General features: G+C 42.6%; 1 protein-coding gene across 1 annotated transcript in view; it reads left to right on the top strand.

The window, feature by feature from the left end:
* Positions 1-2,683, top strand: part of supt6h (SPT6 homolog, histone chaperone and transcription elongation factor) — a 16,348-nt gene that overhangs the window by 3,318 nt on the left and 10,347 nt on the right. The window contains exons 4-13 of the mRNA XM_035666269.1: positions 114-187; positions 279-459; positions 589-670; positions 855-1,110; positions 1,285-1,386; positions 1,548-1,661; positions 1,797-1,886; positions 2,084-2,226; positions 2,341-2,486; positions 2,620-2,683. The exon at positions 2,620-2,683 is cut by the window's right edge and continues 5 nt beyond it. Of these exons, the coding sequence (XP_035522162.1) occupies positions 114-187; positions 279-459; positions 589-670; positions 855-1,110; positions 1,285-1,386; positions 1,548-1,661; positions 1,797-1,886; positions 2,084-2,226; positions 2,341-2,486; positions 2,620-2,683 (1,252 nt within the window). The remainder of the gene's footprint in view (positions 1-113; positions 188-278; positions 460-588; positions 671-854; positions 1,111-1,284; positions 1,387-1,547; positions 1,662-1,796; positions 1,887-2,083; positions 2,227-2,340; positions 2,487-2,619) is intronic.

Raw genomic sequence — 2,683 nt, forward strand, 5'->3', positions numbered from 1 at the left:
TATAATCACTGAGCCTAAATGTTTTAATGGTCACACATCTGATTGTGTATGAACCATTTTTTCATACATGTGTCGAAGTTGTTTCCCCTGACTGAGGCTTTTTCTCTTTGTAGATTATGACGACTACCTGGATGATGATGATCTTGACCTAATTGAGGAAAACTTGGGCGTTAGAGTGAAAAGGAGGGTAAGAGTCGTTTTTTAATTTTAGCTTCTAGCATTTTTGTACAGTTGAAAAAGTTCGGTAGTGTTGATGCTGTACCTGTTTCATGTTGCAGAAGAAGAAATATGACCGCGTGAAAACACTTGACGATGATGAAGAGGATGATGACGAGAAGGACTTGATCGCAGATGAAATCTTTCACGGTAATGCCGAGGGCGAGCTGGAGGACGGCGAGGCTGTCGATGAGCCTCTCCATCACGGAGATGATGACGAAGAAGGAGAGGACGAGGAGTCAGGTAGTTTTCTAGATCTTTCTTGGAGCATCTAAAAAGCAGAGGAATAATAGATCAATGTAAACTCACGCCTACACTAGATGATGTGACATAGAATTGATTCGTTTTTAAATTTGTGCTTCGGTCCCACAGATATAGACGATTTTATTGTGGACGATGACGGCCAACCCATCACCAAAAAGCGGGGCAAGAAGTTCTCAGGATACACAGATGCGTAAGTGTCATAGTTTATACAGCAACTCTACTCATGTAAAAAAAAATATCAAAGTTTCACCTTTTTCCATCAAAATAAAAATATTGATACCATAAACACAAAATGGCAAGCTGCTTTGATAGATATGAGTGAAATCAAACACGTAATCACCGTCTTCTCCTCTTCACTATTCCTCCTCTCACAGAGCCCTCCAGGAGGCCCAGGAGATTTTTGGTGGCGACTTTGACTTTGCCGACTTCGATGCAGACGCTTACGACCAAGGAGAGGAGGAGGAAGAGGACCAGGATGAAGAGGGTTGGGACCGACCCAAGAAGCAGACTAAGAGGAGGCAAGGGAGGAAGAGCATCTTTGAGATCTATGAGCCCAGCGAGCTGGAAAGTAGTCACATGACTGACCAAGACAATGAGATCCGCACCACAGACATGCCCGAGAGGTTCCAGGTGTGTGTGTGTGTGTGTGTGTGTGTCTCTGTGTTTTTGAGGCGAACAGTGTTGATTCACATTCAACATTCGACCATTATGACTGCTTTTTCTTTGTCTATGTCCAATGAATACTGATTAAGGTTGTTGTCTTTCTGAGTGCCTGTCTTCCTGACACTGTTCCCTTTCTTATAGCTACGATCCATTCCCGTTAAACCTGCTGAGGATGATGAGTTGGAAGAGGAAGCAGAGTGGATCTTCAGACATGGTTTCTCCACTCTTACTATCTCAATGCAGGTACGACTTATGCCACACACACACACACACACACACATACATACATTCAGGAAGGAACTGTTCTTGGATTTTCAGGTTAGATTTCGCGTTTGAGGGATGAATCATGGGATTCTCCTTAGATCTTAAAAAAAACATATCTGTCTTTTCTGTGCCCTGAACAGGAGAGCACAGATTATCTAGACAGGGGGACAACCACAAACTTCAGCAGGAAAGGCCCCAGTACAATTGCCAAGATCAAAGAGGCCCTCAACTTCATGAGGAATCAACAGTTTGAGGTACAGCAAACTCCTTCATTGTTTTCTTTGTTTGAGGTTAATCTTCTCTCTAAGCCATTAACAATATGTCTTTAAGAAGGGATGCAAAAGGCCAGATTATTGTAAAGAATCAATTTATTTTATTTATTGTTTCAGGTTCCATTCATAGCTTTCTACAGGAAAGAATATGTGGAGCCAGAGCTCAACATCAATGACCTGTGGAAGGTGTGGCAGTGGGATGAAAAGGTATAGTTGGTATTGCTTTTTCACAGAAGGAATAGATTATGCTCACAGAAAGTATGGGCGATCTCAATCCTATAATATTCTTCTTCAGTAATTAAACGTTGTTCTAAGTGATTATTAATCATTTGCTTTCATGAAGTCGACATACACATGGCACTTCTTGTTTCTTGACCATTATATTTTCATCTTCCATCCACCAGTGGACCCAACTGAAGACCCGAAAGCAGAACCTGACCCGTCTGTTTCAGAAGATGCAGTCCTACCAGTTTGAGCAGATCTCCGCTGACCCTGACAAACCTTTGGCTGACGGCATCCGTCCTCTGGACACCGCTGACATGGAGAGGTACGTCTTAATAAGACCGAGGCTAAAAGAGAGACCATCTTTTGTCCCCCTATTCATCTATCCACACCAATGTTTTTCTGTCCCATTAAACCACATCTTATCATTTCTCTATAGGCTGAAAGATGTGCAGACTCTTGAAGAGCTGGGTGATGTGTACAACCATTTTCTGCTCTACTATGGCCGAGACATCCCTAAGATGCAGAATGCTGCCAAGGCCAACAAGAAGAGGCTCAAGAAGATCAAAGAAGTGTCAGAGGATGGTAAGATGTCTGTCTTGGCCATTTCATTAGATGATGGACGGATACTGCAGAATTGTTCAGTTCTAATTGTTCAACAGTTTGCCTTATTTTAACAATTTGGTACATGACTGATTTTGATGGGCTGCCTCTTCAGGTGAAGAAGAGGAATTGGAGGTAGAACAAGAAGAAGAACCGAAAGGACCTGACCTCAAACTGGC

This window comes from Morone saxatilis, unplaced genomic scaffold (assembly GCF_004916995.1).
Source record: "Morone saxatilis isolate NCDOM2014 unplaced genomic scaffold, NCSU_SB_2.0 Contig20, whole genome shotgun sequence".
Classification (NCBI taxonomy): Eukaryota; Metazoa; Chordata; class Actinopteri; family Moronidae; genus Morone; species Morone saxatilis.